Source organism: Eubalaena glacialis, chromosome 1 (genome assembly GCF_028564815.1).
Source record: "Eubalaena glacialis isolate mEubGla1 chromosome 1, mEubGla1.1.hap2.+ XY, whole genome shotgun sequence".
NCBI classification, from domain to species: Eukaryota; Metazoa; Chordata; class Mammalia; order Artiodactyla; family Balaenidae; genus Eubalaena; species Eubalaena glacialis.
Window position 1 is genome coordinate 216,839,609 of NC_083716.1, and position 24,146 is coordinate 216,863,754.

Sequence of the window (24,146 nt, forward strand, 5' to 3'; positions counted from 1 at the left end):
AGTGTGTGTAAACTTTTCCTTCTTCACAGCTCCCTCCCAGTGGTGGAGATCCCGTCCCTCTTCTTTTGTGTCTGTTTTTTCTTTTTTCTTTTGCCCTACCCAGGTACATGGGGAGTTTCTTGCCTTTTGGGAGGTCTGAGGTCTTCTGCCAGCGTTCAGTAGGTGTTCTGTAGGAGTTGTTCCACATGTAGATGTATTTCTGATGTATTTGTGGGGAGGAAGGTGATCTCCACTTCTTACTCCTCCGCCATGTTGAAGGTCTCCTCCTTTTATTTAGACTTTGGTTTCGTTAAAGTTCATTTTAAATCTTATATATCATAAATACTAATGAAATAAATACATAAAATAATTTTCATTACTTTTTTAGGTTCAATGATTAAATCACAATAAAAAGAGCTGTTTGTCATTATTGAGTTTCTAGTCCCTTGATGTACACATTTAATTTCAGTTAAAGAACCAGGCTACTTGTACCCTGAGCCTTGCCTATAGATTCTCCAAACTAGTATCTTTGACTTAATTTGAATTAGAGTTGATTCTCAGGAGTCAAAAAAACAGTTTTCACGGGAACTCACTGAGTGGAATAGTTCAAACTATATCAAGACAGTTTTGATATATGGTCCAGTAATTCTTTGTTATTCAACATTTAATTAATTCTTAAGTCCTGTCTGATTTTGTTCTCAACATATCTCATATCCTTCTCTTCGCTTTCATCCCTTACTTAGTTTCTCTCAGATTCACCTTCTGTCTTCTCTCACCAGAGCTACTGTCATGCTGCTGATACTGTGCCTCCTTCTACTTCCATGTAAGGGAGGTTTTAAACACTAATTTGAATTTATCACTCCTCTACTTAAGTCACCAATGTCTCCATCTTTCCATCTGCCTTGACCTTCTTGATGTGCTTTCTGTCAGGCTTTCCAACTTTCTCTTTGGTCCTTTCTCCATAAGACCTTGAGCTTGAATGGACTGAACTCTCATTCCTTGTCTTTGCCTCTGATGTTTTTCTTGCCTTGAATTTCCTTCCATCCTTCTTCATCCATTGAACTTCCTCTTCTTCTATAAATTCCAACTTAAGAGTCTTTCTTAACAAAGCCTTCATTTACCTACCCAAGACAAGTGAGATACTTTCCACCTTTATCTATCACTTTACCAAGACGATCTCTATTTTTTCACACGGGACACTATTTAGAAACCTCTCTAATTAGAAAATTTTATCTTTATAACTTTCATAGAGAAAACTAAGCAACATGCTAGAGCCACTTTTGTCTCCAACAGATTTCTGGGTCACATGTGGATGGATTTTTTAATAATTCAGCATTTTGTAAAGTGAGGCATATTTGCTAGTTTTTAGAGCCTTGGCTCTTTTTGTCCTTATTCTGAGGTGCTTTATTAACACCATCATTAAATTAGTTTTAAAGCTGTAATGAGAGTTGTATATATTGTATAATTGAGATAAAGATGCAACTTAAAATTACACAAATGTACCTATTGGCTGTATGTCTGATGTTCTGTGTAGATTTATAAACAGGCTTTTATAATCAAAACTAATCACAAATAGTAGAGCTTTTATACTGTTAATTTGTTTACATGTTTTGTTTTTTACTCAACTGGTCTTTCAGTTCCTTGAGACAGGGACGGTGTCTTATTCATATTTAATTCCTAGCACTTTTCACACAGTGCCTGGCATATGGGTGATGTTCAGCAAATGTATGTTAAGTTAATATTATTTGTAAAGATAAAAGAGACATTTATGATCACATTACAGCTTGGAACGTGTGTGTGTGTGTGTGTGTGTGTGTGTGTGTGTGTGGTGTGTAATGCTGAAGGACTATAGATTAGATACATAAATATATTGTCAGGATTATAAATCTCAATGTATAAGTAAGAACTATGGCAGTTTAAAGTGGTTGGATTTCTGTTTTGGATGTTTCAAGGTGTGTGTATAATATGCGTTCAGGAAGAGAAAACATTTATTTGAGAAGGCAGGAATCTTGTGTGTTGCAACCATACACACAAGCATCTTGTAAGCAAGCAGTCCATAGGCATCTTTAGAAACTAGAGTAGGTATAGTCTGTCTTCCCTTTTCTCCTATGTTCCTGATTCCTTCAACTGTCATCCTTCTCATCTTAAAATATCATGTTCAAATTTACTGACCCAAACTCAAAGGTAGCATTTATTAAGTATAATGAATGTTTGCTTTGAGCTATATTATGCCCTTACCTAACAGTTATAAATATAAATCTTCTCCACAATTCAACAACTTGATGGATGACAGGCATGCTGTACTCTGCTACTTTGGCATCTCGCATGATGTTTGATATAGGGTCCTACACATAATCGTCATTGTTATATGATACCTTTTTAAATGATCTTAAGAAAGAGATTTGAAGTTATTTCTGCATGAGCTTTAAAAAAAATTTATTTTAAAACCCCGTCATTTGTCAGGAATTTTCTGTAGCCCCCTAAATTTGCTTAAACTCATCACTATTTTGATTGTCATAATAGCCACTAGTAATTAACATCAGCATTAAAGTATTTATAGAACTTTTAAAGGACTTTTTGTAGCAAGAAAGATTCTCTTTCTTCAGTGCATTTCTGTGTAACCATTGTGTGCATTCTTTGTAACCTGGTCTGTAACCATTACCAAGTTGGGAAGGGGAAGTGGGAAGGAAAGTCCATTGCTGGGTTTCTGTAGGTGAAAATAGATCTGACTATCCAAGTATTCTGCAGTGAGATTACTGAGTTCTTACCAATGAGAAGAAAATGAATGTACTCTGGAGACAATGATGCTGTTGATATTAAGAATCTACCCATTACTTGATTTATTTTATACAGTGATATGTGATATGGTAGTTGTTATGACTGTCCTAATTTCATATCTCACTTGCTGAAATATCTCCATTTCCCTAGTTTAAGGATCTCTAAACTTGTTCTCACAAGGGTCAAATAGAAAATATTTTGAGTTTTGAAGGGCATAAGGTCTCTGTTGCAACTGCTCAACTGTAGTGCAAAAACAGCCGTAGACAATATGTAAATAAGTGGGCATGGTGGGGTTCTGATAAACTTTGTTTATGAGAACAGTTAGCTGACCCCTAATCTAGTTGATAGACTTATTTATTTCCATTATGAAATAGTAGCACAAGAGCCCTCTGTTGCACATAATTTCTTCCATAGTGTTTCTAGAAATCAAGGCACCCAAACCACATTTCTTTTTATAATGATAATAATTAAAAGAATTAAATGATCTATACATATTTTTTTCTTTTTTAAAATTTGTTATATACTATTGTTAGGGCAAGCTGACCTCCTTATTGTTTTCCAAACAATCCAATCACAGTCTTGCCTGCGTTTGTACTTGCTAATGCTGTATCTGGAACATGACTCTACCTCTTCTCTAGATTTATGTTCAGATGCCGCTTTCTCAATGAAATCTTCCTTCATCACCCTGTGTGCATAGCAGCCCAGCTCCACACACATATCTGCTCCCTACCTGGCTTTCCCTCGCTTCAACCCTCTGTTTGTACCCACAGGCACTTAGTACCATCTACCATACTATATATTTTTAATTTAGTTATTCATTTTCTGTCCCCATATTCTTGACTATTAGTTATGAGGACTGAGTCTTGTCTGTTTTCATCACTGCTTTATCCCTAGTGATTAAAATAGTTCCTGGACATAACATTCAACAAAATTCTTTAAAAAGTGAATGAATGAATAAATGAATGTAAAACCTATGTGTACAATTAATCAAAGCTTTGATATTTTCAAAATAAATAATTACACATTTAAATTTTAGGAGCAGAAAACAGTCCTTTCTTCAAAGCACGCAGTACCTGAAGCAATAGAAGACTTTCTCTGCAATTTCCTGATCAAAATGGGAATGACCAGAACTCTTGATTGCTTTCAATCTGAATGGTAAACAATTAAGTAAATAGTTCTCTAGAAATACTAACATTATTTAACATGTGTACTTTTAATCATCTTAAAAGACTTTGAGTGACTCGGCTTATGTAAAATGAATGAACTGGATAGAAACTTTTCCCATCACCGCCACTGAAACCACAACACACACACACACACAATCAGGATATCAATTTCAAAGAAATTTTTAATAAATATCTTTTCTAAATATACAAATTTAGGTGATTTTCAAGAATCAGTAAAATGGAATGTCTCCTGTAGTTATATAATGTGAAGCTATTTGATAAAATATTTTAAAAATGTCTTTAGAATAATTATAAGGGTATAATTTCCTGTATTAAGACATCCTACTAACAGTACTACTTTGCTTGTTTTACTTAGAGTGTAATGGCCTGCTTTTCTCTACTCACACAACTAATTTTTTTTCTACAAATATCCCTTCATTTAGAAGTAAGTGGAATTACATTGTCAAATGATACCTTTTTCTTGTTATAATTGAAAATTTAATAACTTATTGGTTATGAAAATCAGCAGGCATACTGTCTTTATTCCTTTGCTGTAGTGGTAATGTCACCAGGCACGTTTTCAGAGTCCTGACATTTGTTAACAAAATATTATTAAATAATTGGATAATAAAATGTTTGATTTTTAAAAGCCATTGATATTATAGAAAGAAGGAATAATATGATATATAAAGTTGTTTATAGTGTTTTGGAGTTCAATCCTAATTTTAAATATAGGTGCAATTTGTAATTTCTACCAATCCAACTTTGATTTAATTTTTATATTCTGCTTTTTTTCGTTCTCATCTACAGAGACCATGCACATAGAAGAAATCAGTTTCATTATTTCAAATTGCATGTCTAATGTTAATAAGTTTAACTAGGAGAACCGTTTTTGATTAATATGGTTTAGGAAAAAGAGCAAGTTTGATGGTAGAAAAATAATACTCTTCCTATTAAATCTGGAAGTTGTGTGAATAATTTTTATAAAAATGTCCCTAAGAAATAATTACAAATGTATTAGAAAATACATTTTTATAAAAGTAGGTAGATGGTTAATTTGCAGTACTAATGAAAGATTAATGTGATTCAGTTTCCTTTTTTTCTTCTAAAGATATGCGTTAGGACATGTAGTGCTTACATGTTTGGCCAGTCCAAAGTGTGAAATGATCCCCTTGGAAAGAAATCTGGAACCAAGTATGCTCTTAATTAGGTGCTTGTTGCCATATTATCCTTTTAGATTTAGCAATTTGAATTGAGATGAAATTTCAGAAAAGTACAATAGTATTAAGATTTATAGAACCGCTAAGTAAGCTTTCCATTTAGCATAATATTACAATCATAATGTAAAATTTGTATAAATATCTCTTCATTATATGGGCTTAGTAATACTGTGGTTCAAATTATTTTATTCTTATCCCTAGCCGCCAGTTTGTAATGAGATTACAAATTATTTGTAATGAGATTATACTGTATTGGATATTTTTATTTCAAATGAAACATTTTTTACTTTGATCAGAAACCATTACTTATTATGCATAGTAAGACTGTAGGAATATTATATATATTATTTTTATAATTTCTTATTATAGAGAAAAACACTTGTAATATATCATTGCTGTAAATTCATTTAATTTTACAAAAGGTGGTGAAGCAAGGTTTCTCTATTTTTGGTTTGTAAAAAAAAAAAAAAAACCCACAAAAAAACAAACAAAAACTCCAAAAACCAAAAAATCTGGGCAGTAAAATTTGACTTATGTTCTTTGATTCCTCAAACAGTAATTGCAGTAAATCCATTGAATCTGGGGTCAGCAAACTAAGGCTCTGGGGCCAAATCTAACATGCCTCCTGTTTTGGTAAATAAAATTTTATTGGAACACAGCCATGACCTATCTTTTAGGTATTGTCTATTTGTCTGTGGTTGCTTTCACACTATTACGTATAATGGCAAAGTTAGTTAGTCACAGCAGAGACCATATGGCCTAGAAACCTTTTTTTTTTCCTCTAAATTCTAAAATTTATTTTCTGACCGTTAACCCACACAGAAAAGATTATACATATTCATAATATTCTATGAACCACAAAAAGTCTGCACTGTGGGTTTAGTCAATGATATTTTTATGACCCTTTAGAAGTGCTCTGTGGACAATTATAATTTCCCTGGGGGGCAAAATGAAAGAAAGGGTTAACATGGAGAATTATGGTAGTGCATTTTATGTACCCTTACCGAGCATATGTCAACCATCTCCTTTCCTCCATTGGATTGTTTTGCTGGCTGTTAACAAGGTCAGGACTCACGTGAAATGTACATTCTTGCTCTTTGCCTTTTCCTCTTATTATCTCCAACTCACTCCAACTCTTCTTCCCTTTACAGCCAAATGTTTTGAAAACAGGCTCTTTATTTTCTTTCTTTCTTTACTGTTTTACATCCTTGGTTCTCTCCAGTTTGGCTTCTGTTCCTACCATTCTACTGAAGTTTGGATGGTAGTAAAAATGCCATCAAATGTAATAGTGCAATTATTTATAATATTTAATTGCTATTTTAATTTTTTCTTAATTTTAGAAGAAATTATAAATTAGTATATTCCTTTAATTTTCACAAAAGGGTAATATTGCTGCTTTTAGCCAATAAAATTTGGCATAATACATAATTACTCAAATGTGGGTAGTTCAGTTACAACTTTTACCACATATTAATTTATTTACATAGCATTTATTTTAGTGGCCTTCATATCACTTTTTTTTCTTCTTGAAATAATTTCTTTAGTGATTTTTTTTCTGCATTAAATAAAGCAAGTTGCTGAAAACCAATTTTATGGTCAGAAAAACTTTATGGTCCAATACTTCAGTCAATCCTTATGTCTTCTCTTTTGAGATAAGTATAAACCACATTCCAAATATGCATAGAAAAGTGATTTTATGCTTAAATGGTTATCTATTTGTTGTTTTGTAAGTTGTGGCGAATATTTAATATTGATTCAATTATCTTAAACTTTTGGATATTTTACAGGAGTTTTCTTGCTATTTTTTGGTATCAGATAAGATATATATATAACACAAAACATATGACTACTAATGTGTAATATATTAATAAAGATTTAAAATATGAAAATGCTGAAAATTAAACGTTTTTAAACTAATATTTAGCTCATCTATAGCAAGCTTTGTAGGGATTACTTTGTTAATAACTATATTACTTGAAATGTTTTTCTATGCTCTGGTTGTTTTTTTTTTTTTTTTTTAAATTTTGTTTATTTATTTATTGGCTGTGTTGGGTCTTCGTTTCTGTGCGAGGGCTTTCTCTAGTTGCGGTGAGCGGGGGCCACTCTTCATCGCGGTGCGCGGGCCTCTCACTATCGCGGCCTCTCTTGTTGCGGAGCACAGGCTCCAGACGCGCAGGCTCAGTAGTTGTGGCTCACGGGCCTAGTTGCTCCGTGGCATGTGGGATCCTCCCAGATCAGGGCTCGAACCCGCGTCCCCTGCACTGGCAGGCAGACTCTCAACCACTGAGCCACCAGGGAAGCCCGCTCTGGTTGTTTTTTATTTAACTTTATTAATTGCTACATATAATGAACAAAATTGTACTTATTTACAGATTTATGAATGATTTTCTGATGTTCCTGCTTACTTCACTGAGAAAATGGAAGTTCCACAACTCTTGCTTCCTCTCTACCAACCTGCCACCTCTGTTGTCAGCATTCTGCCTCTCTCCTGTCACAGCGGCTGAGCCATATACACTGTCATCTGAGGCCAGCTCTCCTCTACTGGATCCCAGCTCCTCTCACCTACTCAAGCACATGACTCCTGCAATTGTCCCCTCTCTTTCCTGCACTGTAAACTTTTTCCTTCTCTGCTGAATCACTCACATAAGCATAGAGATGTACAATAATATGTCATATATTAACAAATAGAAGAAAACAAAACACCCTGGACTCCACTTTCTCTTCTAGGTTCATCTTGATTTCCTGGGCTCTGCTTTGTAGCTTATCTCCTTGAAAGAGTTTGTTGCTACTTCCTCATTTCCTACTCTCTCATTCCTACTCTAGTTCCACTTTCATCTCCATGACTCTACTGAAACTTTTTCCAGTGACTTCACGTTACCAAATTCAGTGATCGATCCTCCGTACTCCTCCTATTCCTTCTCCTTGCATCATTTGTCACTGTTACCCATTTCTTATTTCTTGCAACACTTTCTTCACTTGGTCCCTGACCCAAGCACTCTTCTATTCTTTCACTACTTCACTGCCCCCTCTCTTTCTTAGTCTCTATTTGGTAGTATTTCCTTCTCTTCCCAATCTTGAAACAGTCCTATGTCTTCCTCACTTCTCTCTTTACATTCACTTCCTAACTGGCCTCATCCAATCTTGTGACTTGGAAGTGTATCTATTTACTGATCATTCCCAGATTTAAACTGCATGTCCTAACTTTTTCCCTGAACTCTGGACATGTACTTATAATGTTCATTTTCACTTAATTGCCCAGCAGACATATTGCATTTAACATGGATAGAAACAGTTCCTTGATTTCTCTAAGCACCAATTCCTACTGCATTTGTCCCCCCTTCACTAAATATCTGTCTGTTGCTCAGCTAAAATCCTTGGAGTCATCCTTGACTTTTCTTTTTTAACCAACACCTGACATCTGATCTGTAGGAGAACCCTGTTGGCTCCATCTTTACAGCATGTCCAGAAGATACCCATTCTTCACAATCTTTACTGTTACCAACTTTGTCTAAGCCACCTATCTCTCTCTCCTGAACTATTGCAGCAGCCTCCTAACTAGACTCTCTGGTTCTACTCTTGCTTCTCTAGAGTCAGTTTCTTCAAACAGATGCCAGACTAATCCTTTTAAAACATAAATCTGATCAGCGTCACTTGTCTCTTAAAGCATTCCGATGGCTTCTGATTCAGAGTAAAATCACGTTCCTCTTTTTGGCTCCCTGCTTCTTCCTGACTTATCTCTCACCATTCTCTTTCCTGCTCACTTAGTTGGCTCCGTTTCCAAATACTACAGATGTACTGGCTTTTTGCTTTATATTGTATATGTCAAACACCTCCTGTCTCAGGGCCTTTATATTTACTTTTCTATCAGCCAAGAATGCTCCTCTCCCACATATCCACATGGCTTAGTCTCTCACTTCCTTCAGTTCCCTGCTCAAATATCACTTTGTCAGTTATACTTTCTCTGGCCACCTTATATAAAATATCACAAACACCCCCCCATCATTCTCTACTTCAGTCTCTCTGTTTCTCTTATCTTGCTTTATTTTACTTCATAGAATATATCACCATCCACACTAGAAAGGAAACTCCATTAGATAGGTAGGGACTTGGACATTTTTGTTAATTTCACCAGTGTCTGGACTAGTGCCTGGAGCATAGGAGATGTTCAGTTATATTTTATGCACCATGATGATATTAGTACTTAGCAATTCATTAATATTTTATTTTAAAAATATCTTACGAATATTGACATTTTAAATTTAAAAAGTTATATTGCAACTCATCACTTTAAACATTCCCTAAGACTTAACTTTTTGGGCTTCCCTGGTGACGCAGTGGTTAAGAATCCGCCTGCCAATGCAGGAGACACGGGTTCGAGCCCTGGTCCGGGAAGATCCCACGTGCTGTGGAGCAGCTAAGCCCGTGCGCCGCAACTGCTGAAGCCCACGTGCCTAAAGCCCGCGTTCCGCAACAAGAGCAGCAAGAGAAGCCACCACAATGAGAAGCCCACGCACCACAACGAAGAGTAGCCCCCGCTTGTCGCAACTGGAGAAAGCCCATGTGTAGCAACGAAGACCCGATGCAGCCAAAAATAAATAAATAAAAATTTAAAAAGTGATTTAACTTTTTGAAATGTACATAAATTAAGCCAATGTAGTAGAAAGAAACAATATAAAGTCTTTTGTTTGATTTTATCCTAGGTATGAGTTAATACAGAAGGGAGTAACTGAACTTAGAGGTGGTGGGCATGTTCCAGATGTCTACACCCAGAATATGCTTTTAGAAAATGAGAACAAAATTTTGAAGAAAGACTTGAAGCACTATAAACAAGCAGCTGAGTATGTTATTTTTTAATGACCTTTTTTTTTTTTTATTTTGGACTAAATAAAAGTAAGGCATTGAATTAGCTAATAGGTGGATGGTGGTTAATGCAACAGAGCTTTAACTCTGGAGAAATGAATTATATGTCACTTCTAGTTGGAAAGAATATGAAAGGCTTCACCAGCAAATTAATTGAACAGATGAGCAGAACACTCACAACTGTAATTCACCAACAAGAGTGGAATGCCGGGGGTTGTGCAGGAGGTTGTTAATTCGTTACGTAACATTCACTTCCTTATGTATTTTGATAGTCTTATCATGGCTTGTGGAAATCTTCCCCTGTGAGGTTAAGCTAATTTCTGAAATAATAATAAAATTATAGAAAGCTAGAGGAAGGAAGGAGCTAGTGTATTCTTAGTAGAGCAATTTCAGTATTTGAAAGTTGCCCAAAGAAAACTGTTATTTTATAATTTCCTAGCATGAATTTATGCACAGAAGAGAAACTTAACAGAAACCAAATATCTCTGCATGTTTCTTTCTTTCTAAATTAATGAAAGACATGCAATTTTTGGCAAACAAATTTAGATAAATGGGCAGTGTTATCCTGGCAAAGACAAATATGTGAATGTGTTGACTTGGGGTGAACATACTTATCTAAGACAGTGTTAGATGAAAAATCAATGCTTAGATATGGAGTAGACAGTTTATGCTTTGTTCATTAATTTTTATTAAACATTTGAAGAGGGGCTTTCTCTGTTAAAGAATCGTATTAAAACAAAAATTAGATAAACAGAACTACCATAAAGGAACATAATATTTCTAAGATCTTCGTAAAAAACTTCAATGTAAAGAAACGAGACTGTATTGCCAGGTGAAGGAAACATTTAAAATAAGCTTCTACTTTTGAAAGGTGGTGGTAAATAAATGATAATTTGTACGATTGTTTATTCAGTTATTATGTGCACTTACAGAAATGTATTTTGCAAGTTATACAACTTTCATATGATCTATGGACGTACTATTTGGGATTTTACATTTTAGATGGAAGTGTATGATGATCCACAGAATGATAGTACTAGAACCAGCATCCTCTCTATCCTCAGTTCCATTTCTCAGAAGTGGTTTGCACTCTTGGCCCTGACACTCACTGTGATTTAGTATAGACACCTAATGGATGCACTGGGAATTTGACACAGCAAATTTTTCAGAGTGCTGCCTGGCATAGTGTTTCAGTTCCTGATCTTTGAATTATTGCTTGAGTTTGCTAATTTCTTTTGAATAGGTAGAGCCTCTTTCTGCAATGAGTTTTGCCCCAGTGATATGAAATTATCATTTTTATTACTGGTTGTTTATTGAATATTATATTTAATAACTGTAATCAAAACCATATAAACTGTTGCCCATGCAAATTATTAACTTAATGTTAAAAGAAACTGTGATTCAAACAGATATCACTCAAATGAAATCTGTCTCTTGTTCATGTTTACTAAAATATCAGATTACTAAATGTTTTTAAAATTTACTGTATTTACTAAAATATAGTTTTAGTTTCAGTGGGCTTATGGTATCTCTCAAATCTATCTTACTTGATATAATTAAACTTATACAAATTAGAAAAGGAAAATATTTATTTAGTTTAAGCTACCTGACATGGAAAATTTGAAGGAAAGCTGCTTGACCCTTAGTAAATGCCTAATATTTATATCATTGAATGAATAGTAAGCAAATTGTGCTTCACAGCCCCTTTTGATGAAGGATGTCCCTAATTTTGTTGGATACATTCCCAGAAAATGGAGACTGAAATTTTGTAAAGAATTCCCAAAACTACCTCTGTCATGCTACAAGTTTGCCCCAAACTGTAAGTTTCATCACACAGGTTTTTCAATTTGACTTGTGAGGATATTTTCCCAGTAGGAATTAGTGATAAACATGGGATTCCCTTTAAGGAATTTACATTAAAGTTTTCTTTTTTAGGATTAAGGCTGTTTCTTAAAGCAAGATAAATGTAGATGTCAAATATTTTTCTAATAATAATAAATATTTAATACGTAAAAAGGGTCAGGTTACAGATGTGTTATATATTATCTTGATTAAACTGGTAGCATTTAGTGATGAATCTAGAAAAATCAGTGAAATCATATAGCTGTAAGCTTATTATTTATCTAGGGAAGATTTGCCATGGAAAGAGTACTGAACTTAAAGTTCAAATACCTAGCTTCCAATATTCTGCTACTTATTAACTCAGTTTCCTTATTGTTATACTGGGAATAATTATGCATAATATTATTAACTCCTAGGGAGTGATGTGATAACTAAATAAGACAATCTATATTAAAGACCTGTGTAAATCACAAAGTGCTGTGAAAATGTCAGCAATTATTATCAATATCTCTAAAGGCTGTCATCTCTAGATTTTAAAAAATTATCATATCATTATTTTTGAAATTCAGCAATGATGAAGCATGAAGGAAGAGATGAAAAGGGCAAATATTTCACTATAAAATATCTGAATTGCTATAATTAAAAAAGAAATTGTCTTTCTCTCCTGTAAGCAATGCCAATTTTAGAACAGAGGCTTTCCCTGTATTTGCTGCAAATGTAGATTATCTTCTAAAATATAAAATTTGGTGTATGGTGTATCTGTATGTTTCTTGATGGGTGTTAACCAGACTTACTGTGATTATTTTGCAATATATGCAAACATCCAGTCAGTATGTTGTACACCTGAAACTGATATAATGTTACATGTCAATTAAATCTTGATAAATAAAAGGTTGGGAGAAAACTGCTTGGAAAATTTCTTTATGGATGTTTTTAAGGGAAAAACAGCATTATTAAAAAGATTTATATTTACATTAAATATATTATTGAGTTGGCCAAAAAGTTCGTTCAGAACATCTTACGGCAAAACCTGAGTGAAGTTTTTGACCAACCCAATACATACTAGATACTGGAGAGGAATGATATAAGTAGTAGTTTGACATTCTTTCTTGGAAGATTAGAATATAACTGTACTTTTATATTGAAATGTAGACCAATTGTTATTTTAAATGCAGAGGTCCAGAATTTAAGTGACCTCACATTTGCAGAGAACTGTTAGTTGAATGAAGACTAAAAATCATCACTTAGCGTTATCTTTCACAGTTAAGACACTATTTCATAAACCTTGTTTTATTTGGTAGTTGACCTGCCACAATATTCACCTCAGTCCGAGGTGCATAAAAACAATTATGGGTTTTATAATTAGAAACCTGTTTGCTTGATTTTGTTCCGTATCTTGACTAGCATATTATGTCTTCTGCTAAGAATATAGACTGCAAATATTCTCAATTGGATGGCTTACTCTTAAAATCATCATTGTATATAATACTTGTACTTAACATCCCGTAATCTGGCTTTCGCCCCGCCTATTCTACTCTGGTGTACAACATCCTGTTTCATTCTTGTCCTCCCTCAGCTTCTGTGAGGACATGCTGTTCTGCCTCTACTTCTACCTCATAGACAGGCTCACCTCCATGCTGTTTATGCTCTCTAAGGCTGTGCCGTGCAGTAAGATCACCACTAACTACATGTGGATGTTGACAGAATGTGCCGAATCAGGTGGTGGTAGGCGCCATGCAGAAAAAGAACACAAGTAAAGGAGACAGAAATAAATGAGGTGCTGTTTTATACAGTGTAGTGAGGGACGTCCTCTCAGATATCTGACGAAACTGAAGGAGGAGGCTGTGTGTCAATTTGGGAAAAAGGAATTCCAGGCAGAGGGAAAAGGAAATATAAAGAGCCTATGTTGGGGACAGCTTGGCTTGTTAGCGGATGAACAAGGGGACCATAGTGACTAGAATCAGGGAGTAAGTGGTAGAGGCCTTTGTTAGAACTTTGCTTTTTTTCCTTTGAGTGGGATGGTGAGGCTAATGGATAGTTTTGAGGAGAAGTATAATGTAAGGTGGCTCCTGTGTGGAAAATAGACTGGATGGGGGACATAATGGAAACAGGGAGAACATTATATCCTGAATAACCTTCTTATAGGTTGACTTATCTGGTTACAACATAGTAATAATGAAGTCAAACTGGCTTCTTATGGGACAGTTAGGTTCTTGAAAGGACAACATCTGTTGTTATCAAATTCTGCATTACTTACTAACCCCAGTCAAACTTTGGTTCAGGACAGATATTGATATTGGATCAGATATTATGGATAGAGCAACACAAATGCATACTGTCTGCCATTTGTTAGCTATAAGAATATAATTATCTCTCAGTTTTCTCATATGTAAGTGGGGTGACATTACCTATCCTTGAGGGAATCATTTTAGTGTTTAGCACAATATCCATCACATGGTAAGTGCTCAGTAAGGATTAAATCAGTATTCTGTATTACAGTATCATTTTTTTCCCTTTCAGAACATTCACTACAGTTTATGGATATATATGTATATATTTTATTTCCTTATTCTTTTTTTTTATACTCCTGTAAGGCAAAGATTATGCTTGTGTTACCCATCACAGTGTAATGAGCACTGTACCTAGTACACAGTATTATTAAGTGGGTGGAATAGCATTATCATCTTCATCAACTTTATTATTAGCAGCAGCAGTAACACTGAATAAATACCCAAGAGTGGCATCTTTTCCAGAAGGCAGGTACAAGGCAATTTATTTATTTGCTTATATATATTAACTTTTTAATTCTAAACAAATACCAAGCATATAGAAAATAAACAAAATAAAATAATGAACTTCTTGGGCCTGTCAGACAGTTTCAACACTTATCAACTTTCTGCCATTCTTATTTCATTTCTATCTCCACCCACACCCTACCCCACATCCTGTTTATTATATTATTTTTTACAGTTCTTTTTTTGTGTTATAATTTACATAAGTTGAAATGTACAAGTCTTAGCTACATAATTTTGACAAACAGATGAAGTCTTGTAACCTCCATACTCATGTTACTATAGAACATTTCTATCTATCCAGGAATTTCTTTTGTGTCCCTTCTCAGTCATTCCCTCCCCTGGCAATCACTGTTCTGATTTTATTTTCCACCTTAGATTAGTTTTGCCAGTTTGAGAATTTCATAAATGGAATCACAGAATATTCATTTCTTTGTGTTTGACATCTTCCACTCAGCTAAAATCTGTAAAATTTATATGTGATTTTTGCATTTATCAATAATTTGTTCCCTTTTATTGCTAAGTAGTACTCTATTGTGTAGTGTCTACCACAATTTGTTTACCCTTTTTCTATTGAGTTGTTTCCAACTGTGGTTATTATGAATGATACTGCTATGAACATTTGTGTACAAGTCTTTTTGTGAGGATGTGCTTTCTTTCTTTTGGATAAAAACTTAGGAATGGAATTTATGAAGGGTAGATGTATAAGAAACTGCTAGTCCATTTTCTAACATTCCAGTTGAGTCATTTTACATTCTCAAGAGCAATACATGAGAGTTCCAATTGCTCCATATTGTCACCAACATCGCGTTTTGTTAGTCTTTTAAATTTCAGCCATTTTAGTGGTTGTATGGTAGCAGCTTCTTGTAGTTTTGATATACATTTTCCTGATAACTAATGATATTGTGAACATTTTTTGTGTGTGTGTGTGTGTGCGCTTATTGGCCATTCATTGATCCTGCTTTCTGTGTAAATCTTTTGCCTGTTTTTGGTTGAATTAGTTGTCTTATTTTTGAGTTGTAAGAGTTTTTATATATTCTGGTTACAAATCCTTTGTCAGAATATTGTGAATATTTTCTTCCAGTTTATGGCTTGATTCTTCAATTTCTTAATGGTGTCTTTGGGTGAGCAGAAATTTTAAATTTTGAGGAAGTCTAATTTATCTTTTTTACAATATTGCTTTTGATATTTTGGCTAAGATACCATTGCCTACTCCCAGGTCACAGAAATATTCTGTTTTCTTCTAAAACCTTTAAAGATTTAGAATTTTTGTTTCAGCCTGTGATCTATCTTTAATTTTTGTATACTGTGTGAGGTAGGAGCTAGAGGTTAATTTTCTTTCCTATAGGAATAGTCAATTGTTCCAGCACCATTCTTAAAAAGATTTTTCATCCTTCATTGAATTTCTTTGGCATTTTTGTTGAAAATCAGTTGACCCTGTAATTGTGGGTCTATTTCTATACTCTATTCTGTTCCATTAGCCTCTTTGTTTATCCTTATACTAATACCACACTCTTGATTACCGTAAGTTTAATTAAGTCCTTAAAGTCAGATAGAGTTAGTCTTCCAGCTTTGTTTTTCTTTTTTTAAAGACAGTTTGACTATCTTAGATCCTTTGCATTTTCATACAAATTTAAGAATCACTTTGTCAATTTCTATAGAAAGACAGGGGTGGGATTAGAATTAAGATTGAGTTGAATCTATAACAATTTGGGAAGAATGTGTGTGTGTGTGTGTGTGTGTGTACACATATATTTATACATACATACTTTTTTGGGGGGGAAGGATTGATATATTTATAAGTTTTAGTCTTCTATTTGTATGGTATCTCTTTCCAGTTATTAGGTTATCTTTAAGTTAATGCTGTATATTTGTGAAGGAGCTCGAAATTTGTGTCCTTTACATCTAATTATCTAATGTATACATTTTTGTTACATTGTGAACTCCATATAATAGGGACTTGTCATCGCTTCTCGGCCTTTTGGCTAAGATCAAGTGTAATAGGGACTTGTCTTGTGCTCAGTATATCCCCAGGGCCTGTAGCTGCGCCTGGCAAATAGGAGGGACTTATGTGAATGTGTGCTATTAACATTTTGGCTCTTTAAAAAGCTTTTGACAAAGTTCAACACCCATTTATGATAAAAACTCTCCAGAAAGTGGGCTTAGAGGGAACCTACTTCAACATAATAAAGGCCATATATGACAAACCTACAGCTAACATCATACTCAATGGTGAAAAGCTGAAAGCATTTCCTCTAAGATCAGGAACAAGACAAGGATGCCCACTTTTATTCAACATAGTTTTGGAAGTCCTAGCCATGGCTGTTGGAGAAGAAAAAGAAATAAAAGGAATCCAAATTGGAAAAAAAGAAGTAAACTGTTACTGTTTGCAGATGACATGATAGTATACATAGAAAATCCTAAAGATGCTACCAGAAAACTACTAAGGCTCATCAAAGAATTTGGTAAAGTTGCAGGATACAAAATTAATACACAGAAATATGTTTTTTAAAATACTTTTTATTTTATATTGGAGTATAGTTGATTAACAATGTTGATAGTTTCAGGCTTACAGCAAAGTAATTCAGTTATACATATACATGTATCTATTCTTTTCCAAATTCTTTTCCCATTTAGGTTGTTACATAATATTGAGCAGGGTTCCCTATGTTATGCAGTAGGTCCTTGTTGGTTATCCGTTTTAAATATAGCAGTGTGTACATTTTTTTTTAATACACAGAAATCTCTTGCATTTCTATACACTAACAATGAAAGATCAGAAAGAGAGATTAAGGAAACAATCCCATTTACCATTGCATCGAAATAATAAAATTCTGAGGAATAAACTTACCTAAGGAGGCAAAAGACCTCTACTCAGAAAACTATAAGATACTGATGAAAGAAATCAAAGATACTAGAAACAGTTGGAGAAATATGCCAAGTTCTTGGATTGGAAGAATCAATATTGTGAAAATGACTGTACTACCCAAAGCAATCTACAGATTCAATGCAACCCCTATCAAATTACCAAGGGTAATTTTCACAGAATTAGAACAGAAGTTTTTACACTTTGACCAAAAGACCCCAAAGAGTGAAAGCAATCTTGAGAAAGAAAAATGGAGCTGGAGGAATCAGGCTCCCAGACTTCAGACTATACTACAAATCTACAGTAATCAAAACAGTATAGTACTGGCACAGAAACAGAATTATAGATCAATGGAACAGAATAGAAAGTTCAGAGATAAACCCATGCATGTATGGCCACCTAATCTATGACTAAGGAGGCAAGAATATACAATGGAGAAAAGACAGTCTCTTCCATAAGTGCTGCTGGGAAAGTTGGACAACTACCTGTAAAAGAATGAAATTAGAACACTCCCTAACACCATAAACAAAAATAAACTCAAAATGGATTAAAGACCTAAATGTAAGGCTGGATACTATAAAACTCTAAGAGGAAAGTATGGGCAGAACACTCTTTGACATAAATCACAGCAAGATCTTTTTTGACCCACCTCCTAGAGTAATGAAAATAAAAACAAAAATAAACAAATGGGACCTAATGAAACTTTAGCTTTTTCACAGCAAAGGAAACCGTAAACAAATTGAAAAGACAACCTCAGAATGGGAGAAAATATTTGCAAACGAAGCAACTGACCAGGGATTTATCTCCAAAATATACAAGCAGCTTGTGAAGCTCAATATAAAAAAAACAAACAACCCAATGAAAAAATGGGCAGAAGACCTAAATAGACATTTCTCCAAAGAACACATACAGATGGCCAATGAACACATGAAAAGATGCTCAACATTACTAATTATTAGAGAAATGCAAATCAAAACTACAATGAGGTATCACCCCACACCAGTCAGAATAGCCATCATTAAAAAATCTAGAAACAATAAATGCTGGAGAGGGTGTGGAGAAAAGGGAATCCTCCTACACTGTTGGTGGGAATGTAAATTGGTACAGCCACTATGAGGAGAGTATGGAGGTTCCTTAAAAAACTAAAAATAGAGCTACCATATGACCCAGCAACCCCACTGCTAGGCATATATCAGGAGAAAACTGTAATTCGAAAGGATGCATGCACCCCGATGTTCACTGTGGCACTATTTACAATAGCCAGGACATGGAAGCAACCTAAATGTCCATTGACAGAGGAATGGGTAAAGAAGATGTAGTACATATATACAATGGAATATTACTCAGCCATAAAAAGGAGCAAAGTAGTCTCATTTGCAGAGACGTGGATGGACCTAGCGACTGTCATACAGAGTGAAGTAAGTCAGAAAGAGAAAAATATCTTATAATATTGCTTTTATGTGGAATCTTGAAAAATGGTACAGATGAACTTATTGCAAAGCAGAAATAGAGTCACAGATGTATAGAACAAATTTATGGTTACCAAGGGAGGAAGAGGGGGGGTGGAATGAATTGGGAGATTGGGACTGACATATATACACTACTATGTGTAAAACATAACTAATGAGAACCTACCGTATAGCACAGGGAACTCTACTCAGTGCTCTGTGATGACCTAAATTGGAAGGAAATGGAAAAAAGAGTGGATATATGTATACGTATGACTGATTCACTTTGCTGTACTGCAAGAAACTAACACAATATTATACAGCAACTATACTCCAATAAAAATTAATAAAAAAACCATTTTGGCTCTTTAAGCTTTTAATAATTTTTAGAGTAGTTAATTGATGATTTTTGCCTCTTTTATAGTATTCCTTAGGAGTAGGCATCATTTTCCTTTTATGATGGGAATTTAAATAATTTTCTCTGAAGCTACGTCTTGCCCCATTTAGAGTACTGTCTTCCTTTGCTGAGCTTTTATAGTAAGGAAATGTAATGCAGACCAGAAAAGTTTTATTGAGAGTCCTGAAGATTAGGCAGGAAATAATACTGACTGGGATTACTTAATAGAAGATTAAAGTGTGCCATCTTAAAAATAATGAAATACTTGGTTTTATCTTCTGCCGGAAAATATAGGCATAACGAAAATTAAATGGCTGTTAATACTGAGAAAAAATTAGGTGCTTTACTAATAGGCCCTAATTTCACTTACAAAATTCACTTCTATGAAAGGTCAAAGAGTACCCAGCATTTCCAAAGACACATTTAATTTAATGACTTTCAGAAACACACACTGTGGATAAAGATAATAATGAGGCCCATAAAATTTCATGCTTTAGTGTTTAGGTAATTGCTTGTTAAATTAAGAAGGTATTTTCTTCCAGACATGGGTATACCCCTTTCTTTTTTGGTTAAGAATATAATGAAAGTTTGCATCTAATCTAGCTGAGTAGTATTTTGGCTATCTGACAATTATTCCAATAATAGTTGTAGTGGGTTAAACTAGTTTATTTATAACCAATTGAAGAGAATGAAATAGTTGGTAATTATATAGTACTGTTATCAGAAATTACTTTGATTCAAGTTTGCACACGAAAAAATACATGACAAAGATGGCCTACTTTGATTGGTGCATGTAAACAAGAAAATGTTTATATGATACCTTTTGCCAAATTATGATAACAGAATAACTCAATAAATCTATTATTAAAAGCTTAGTAAAAACTATTCAGTTAATAAAAATTATTTTACTTGGAGCATTCAGTTAAAAATAATTTTTTAGAGTACATTATTAAATTACGTTAATACGTTAAACATGGAGTTTTGGGGACAGTGCTTTTATAGTATGAAAAAATATGAGTATCTTGATATTTTATAATTTAATTATATATTTTGATATGCTGCTTTCCTGAAATGGGGAAGTTAGTCACTCTGCCATCTCATTAAGGAAAAGCATTTAGTAGTGTGTTCTTTATGATATACGAATCTAAATAGAATGTTTCACTGAATAACTTACTTCATTGTACTTGAAATAGAATTTATATATTTGGTGTCTGCCTTAATAAAAGTTTTTCTTAAACACAACAATGCTCTACTAATATAATGAGAAAATACTATATAGTTTAAATATTAATTGCTTATATGAATATTTCAAACTTTATTTTTTAGTACAACTTTTATTTTCCTTATATTAAGCAAATGGGCAGCAGGAAGGTCATAATAGGAGAAGCATCACCATGAAATGAATTTAAATTGTTTCACTGAGTAGACTTCATTTGTGCAAACAGAAAGCAAGTCTCTGAAAACCAGTTTAATGGTCAGAAAAACTTTATAAAGTCCAATACTTCAATCAGTTGCTATGCTTTCTTTCCTGGGATGAGTACAAATAGAACTTTAAGTGTATATTTAAAAAGTGAGTTGATGCAGTGCTGCACATTTGTGGTTCTGCTTAAGAAACTCTGCAATATTATTTTTCTAAGTTTTTTTTAACCTATTATGGGTTTACATTTCAGATAAGATAAATAAAATATAAGCTCATGAAGTAATTCATCAAGTTGTTGTAGACTCAAAATGGAATTTTAGTAGACTCAAAATAGATGTTCATAAAGTTTAAATTCTTTTATAAAGATATACATAAAGATCAGTGTTACTAATAATCATGTATCCTGATATTTTTGATCCCTTAGAGGATATTTACCTAGTGGCATGCCCCCTATTTTAGGTAGATAAATGTAGCTGTTTGAGGAATTGAATATATCTGTTCTGCTATACTAAATAGTAGTATGATGATGATGATGATGGTGATTACAGTAACATTTATTGAATATTTTCTATGTGCAAGATAGTATATAAGACACTTTACATACTTTTCTTGTAAGTGAATGTGAATTCAAGTGATGTTCTTGTGTTTTCACAACAAAATGCCAACTCAGCCATTTATCTTTTCTAGTCATTCTACTTAAACTCTCTCCTCCTTTTCACTCACTTCTCTACTCATTAGGCACATTTTGGTGGCAGAGGAGTTCTCTCTTTTGTTTGGTCCATCTTCTCTCACACATACACACAGAGTTAAAACCTGGAAAGAATAAACTGTTTGTTTATCTAATAGTTGGAATATTCCACAGATGATTTTTCAAGTCTCAATATTTTAATCAACATTTTCTTGTGCCTTCAAGATTGTTGGCATGGAAATGAAGTTGCGGGTTAGATGGTTAGACCATGAAGTACTGTGACACAATGTTTATTTACATGTGGTCAAAACTACAACATTGACAGTAGAATGAAGAACAATACAGGTCATCCAAAATAAGTGGGAGATGGTAGGGGAGAAAGAAAGAAACTTGGAAGAATGGAAAAGACACTTTCACCATATGCTATGTGTGGCTTGATCTTGCAGCAAGAAGTCTCACTGATCATAATATGTGCCATCAGAAGTCTGAAAACCTAAACTCATACCACTGCTCTGGCAGTATCCCAGCCACCATTCCTCAATGATTGCTCTGACATAGCTCCTAAAGCAGAAATCTATTGCATGCATTTATTTCATATAATCTGAATTTTGAAATATGAGAGGCAGATTTATTCCATTCTGATCTTTTTGTGAGCTGTCAGTACTTTAATTTAATCCATCCATTTTTCAGAATGTTAGAATCTCAGTGCAGTAGCACTTTGTCAGTTAACTAAGACTGTTAGATAACCACTTTTACATTATAAATTATATTTTACATTATTACATTGAAACTAACTTACATTGTAGAGGTGGGGGAAACATTCCCATTAATTTTTTCACGTACGACTTGGGCTGAGAAAGAATACTCTCGCTTGCTTTATGCCAGGGATCTACAGAAGATATATCCAGTTGAAGAATGCTTCTGTATCACAACACTGATATTGAAGACTTTTCTCATTAAGTTACCAATTATTTTAGTAATATGATCTGTAGGTGGTGTATATTTTTCACATGCCTTACCAGAATGAAATCTTGGTTTTCTAGAATTTATACGCTTTCTTTTTTACAATTATCAGAACTAAGTAGCCCACTTAACCATATATTCAAGCAAGTTCAGAATTAAATTTTGTAAAGTCTTTTCCTTTATTTGTAATTATTTTGAATTATCCTTTTTTATATGTATTTCAATTTTATAAACAAATTGTCTTTGAAAATAGATGGATTATGTGTTATTGTGGCAGCATACCTTTAATTTTCCTTTATTTAAATGAAATGTGAATAAATGATATTTTTGAAACTACAGGTTTTAGCCTGTTCATTCCCCACCCCCATATATGTTATGTTGGTTGGGATATTTCAATGAGAATTATAATGGAATCTTTGCTTTTCAATAATCTTTTGAATTGCTTAGTACTGGATTTGAACTGATAAGTAAGTAATTTTTTCAGAAAAGAATTAGCAGTGATTTTTAAAGTTGTTATTATTTTTATTTTTCAGCAAGGCTAGAGAAGATCTGCTGAAAACTCAGAAAGAACGTGATTTTCATCGAATGCACCACAAGAGAACAGTCCAGGAGAAAGACAAATTAATTAATGACCTCAAAGGGTAAGCTGCTAGTATTTGTTGGCATATTTATTAAAGAACTATTTAATTTGTGTTAAGCCATTTGGCCATGGAAGAAGGTTCCAGGTAAAGTTATTCATTCAGCATTTATTGAGCATCTACTGTGTGCCATGTGTTTGATACAAAGATGAGCAAGTTTAGGTCCTTGCTGTCAAGGTTCCCAGAGACTATTAAGATGTGTGATGGGGGAGGAGTTAAACAGAAATATAGTGAAATATACTGCATTGTTTTTATGCAAGCCAAGAGGTGGTCACCCCAACCAGATTGGAGAGTGAGATGGTTCAGGGACCTATTTCTAAAGGAAATGCATTCTAAAGTATGAGTTAACAGAGTGAGAGAGTGGGGTCAGCATCCTGTGCAAAGGCACCAAGTCAGTGGAGGAACATGACATGTTCGCCAAATTGTAAGCATGGAGAGCAAAGTGCAGAAGCAGCTTGACAAGGACGAGGTGGAGGGGACCACATACTGCATAACCTTGAATTTATCCTAAGGCTTTTAGAAGTTACTCTAATGATACTCAGATTCACTTCCCTCTGCCCTCTTCCTCTCCCTGACCCCGCCCCCCCCGCCAAATAAGAAAATAATTTATAATCTCTAACTAAAATTCTCCTTTGCTTGTTCTAGGGCAGTGCTGCCCAATAGAACTTTCTGTAATATTATAAATATTTTATATCTGCACTCCCCCATATGATAGCCATTAGTCACATCCTCTACTAAGCACTTTCAGTGTGGCTAGTACAACTGATGAATTAAATTGCTGATTTTATTTAATTTTAATTAATTTAAGTTTAAATTTAAATAGCCACATTTGGCTAGTGACTACTGTATTGAACAACATAGCTTAGGGGTGGTCAGGATAATTGCTGTCTTTTGTAGTGATTATGGTCATTATGGCTATTATGATTTCTTAATTATAGGCTGTCTCGAAAGAATCAATGTACTTTCTAACTTAGCAATATATTAGAAATCAGCGTTTTTCTGATTTTTCTTAATTGAATCTCTATAGAAATCAAACACCAGTTTAATGAAAGAGAGATTGCATTAACTTGACAAAAAGGCCTTGAGAGT

The 24,146-nt window shown here is 34.0% G+C and overlaps 1 protein-coding gene across 1 annotated transcript in view; it reads left to right on the forward strand.

The window, feature by feature from the left end:
• Positions 1–24,146, forward strand: part of SPAG16 (sperm associated antigen 16) — a 922,479-nt gene that overhangs the window by 25,884 nt on the left and 872,449 nt on the right. Inside the window, exons 4-6 of the mRNA XM_061204724.1 lie at positions 3,794–3,912; positions 9,844–9,981; positions 22,953–23,060. Coding sequence (XP_061060707.1) covers positions 3,794–3,912; positions 9,844–9,981; positions 22,953–23,060 — 365 coding nt within the window. The remainder of the gene's footprint in view (positions 1–3,793; positions 3,913–9,843; positions 9,982–22,952; positions 23,061–24,146) is intronic.